Source organism: Aplysia californica, unplaced genomic scaffold (assembly GCF_000002075.1).
Source record: "Aplysia californica isolate F4 #8 unplaced genomic scaffold, AplCal3.0 scaffold00464, whole genome shotgun sequence".
Lineage (NCBI taxonomy): Eukaryota > Metazoa > Mollusca > Gastropoda > Aplysiida > Aplysiidae > Aplysia > Aplysia californica.
In genome coordinates this window covers 641,607-643,386 of record NW_004797734.1, presented here as the reverse complement: position 1 = coordinate 643,386, position 1,780 = coordinate 641,607, and the positions used below count along the sequence as shown (strand labels likewise).

At 44.2% G+C, this 1,780-nt stretch overlaps 1 protein-coding gene across 1 annotated transcript in view; it reads right to left on the bottom strand.

Moving 5' to 3' along the window:
* The window catches only part of LOC101850502 (G-protein coupled receptor GRL101-like), a 19,679-nt gene that overhangs the window by 2,453 nt on the left and 15,446 nt on the right, over positions 1-1,780 (bottom strand). Inside the window, exons 5-6 of the mRNA XM_035971571.1 lie at positions 1,263-1,334; positions 135-357 (exon numbers count right to left, since the gene is read on the bottom strand). Coding sequence (XP_035827464.1) covers positions 135-357; positions 1,263-1,334 — 295 coding nt within the window. The remainder of the gene's footprint in view (positions 1-134; positions 358-1,262; positions 1,335-1,780) is intronic.

Genomic DNA, 1,780 nt, shown 5'->3' with positions numbered 1-1,780 from the left:
TTACACACATATTATACCAAAAAACAACAAACACAATAACAACAAAACCCTTACACACATATTATACCAAAAAACAACAAACACAATAACAACAAAACCCTTACACACATATTATACCAAAAAACAACAAACACAATAACAACAAAAAACCCACTCACTCTTCCGCCCCTGAAGTCTCGGACCCTCCAGAAAATGACGACAAAGTTCCCGCACAGAGCCACCACACCCAGCACCCAGATGCTGATCCTGAGCACCTGGCTGGACATGAGGTCTTCACAGGACGAGAACTCGTCGGCCTCCGGGAGACAGTGGACGGCGGAGTGAGCCAGGCAGCAGAACTTGTAGCTGTCTGTCTCCCTGTAAGAAGGTGGGATGGGGTGAGATATGGGGTGGGGTGGGGTGAGATATGTGGTAGGGTGAGGTGGGGTGAGATGCCTCCGGGAGACAGTGGGCGGCGGAGTGAGCCAGGAAGCAGAACTTGTAGCTGTCTGTCTCCCTGTAAGAGGGTGAGATGGGGTGAGATAAGGAGTGAGATGGGGTGAGATATGTTGAGATATGAGGTGGGGTGGGGTGAGGAGGGGAGAGACATGGGGTGGGGTAGGGTGAGATGCCTCTTGGAGACAGTGGACGGCGGAGTGAGCCAGGCAGCAGAACTTGTAGCTGTCTGTTTCTCTGTAAAAGGATGAGTGGGGTGAGATATGGGGTGAGGTGCGGTGAGGTGGGGTGAAGTGGGGTGAGGGGAGGAGGGATGGGGTGAGATCGGAAGAAGTGGGATGGGATGGTATTGGAAGGGAAGTGAAAGGAAGGGATGGGATGGGATGAGGTGAGGTGGGAAAAGGTGGGGTGGGATTGAATGTGGTGAGGTGGGATGAGGTGAGATGGGGTGAAGTGAAGTGAAATGAGGTAGGGTGAGGTGGAATGAGATGAGATGCAATTAAATAAAATAAGTTAAGATACGATAAGACAAGATAGTATGGGATAGGATGGTATGGAAAGGGATGGGATGGGGTGGGATGATACGAGGTGTGGTGACATGAGATGAGATGAGATGAGATGAGATGACTAATTTTAGTAACTGTAAGAGCTTTGCGGTACTTGTAACGCAGTAGTCCAATCCTGTAAATGTCGAAGATAAGAGGCTTTACTACAGAGTAATTGTCTGTCTGTCCGTTTGTCTGTCCGTCTGTCTGTCTGTGTGTCTGTCTGTGTGTCTGTCTGTCTGTCTGTCTATCTGTCTGTCTGTTTGTCTATAGAATACTCACAAGGTCTCCAAGCTAGGCAGACCAAGGAACACACTCTCCCCTATGTCATCGATGCTGTTCTGAGATATGTCCCTGCAATACAAGACAAACGTTGATTGGTTGATGAAATGACTGATTGATTGATTGACTGATTGGTAGACTGATTGATTGATTGACTGATTGGTAGACTGATTGATTGGTTGATTGAGCAGGAGTTTTACGTCTTTATCGACTCAGGTTTGGTCATATTGTAAGGGACAAAGACAAAAGCACTGGACAATGTACAACTTGGACTCTGAGATACCTGTTTAAAAACATAGGCTAACCCTTAAGATAAATGAATAATATCATGCACAATTCTAGTAATAAGGATAATGTTATTTAATAATCATAATAATTATGACCACACAGTCATAATCATAATAATAATGAACACGCAATCATAATAATAATCATAATAAAAATAATGATAATAATGATTATGATGATGGTAATTATAATGATAATAAGGATGATAATGATAATAATAATAATAATAA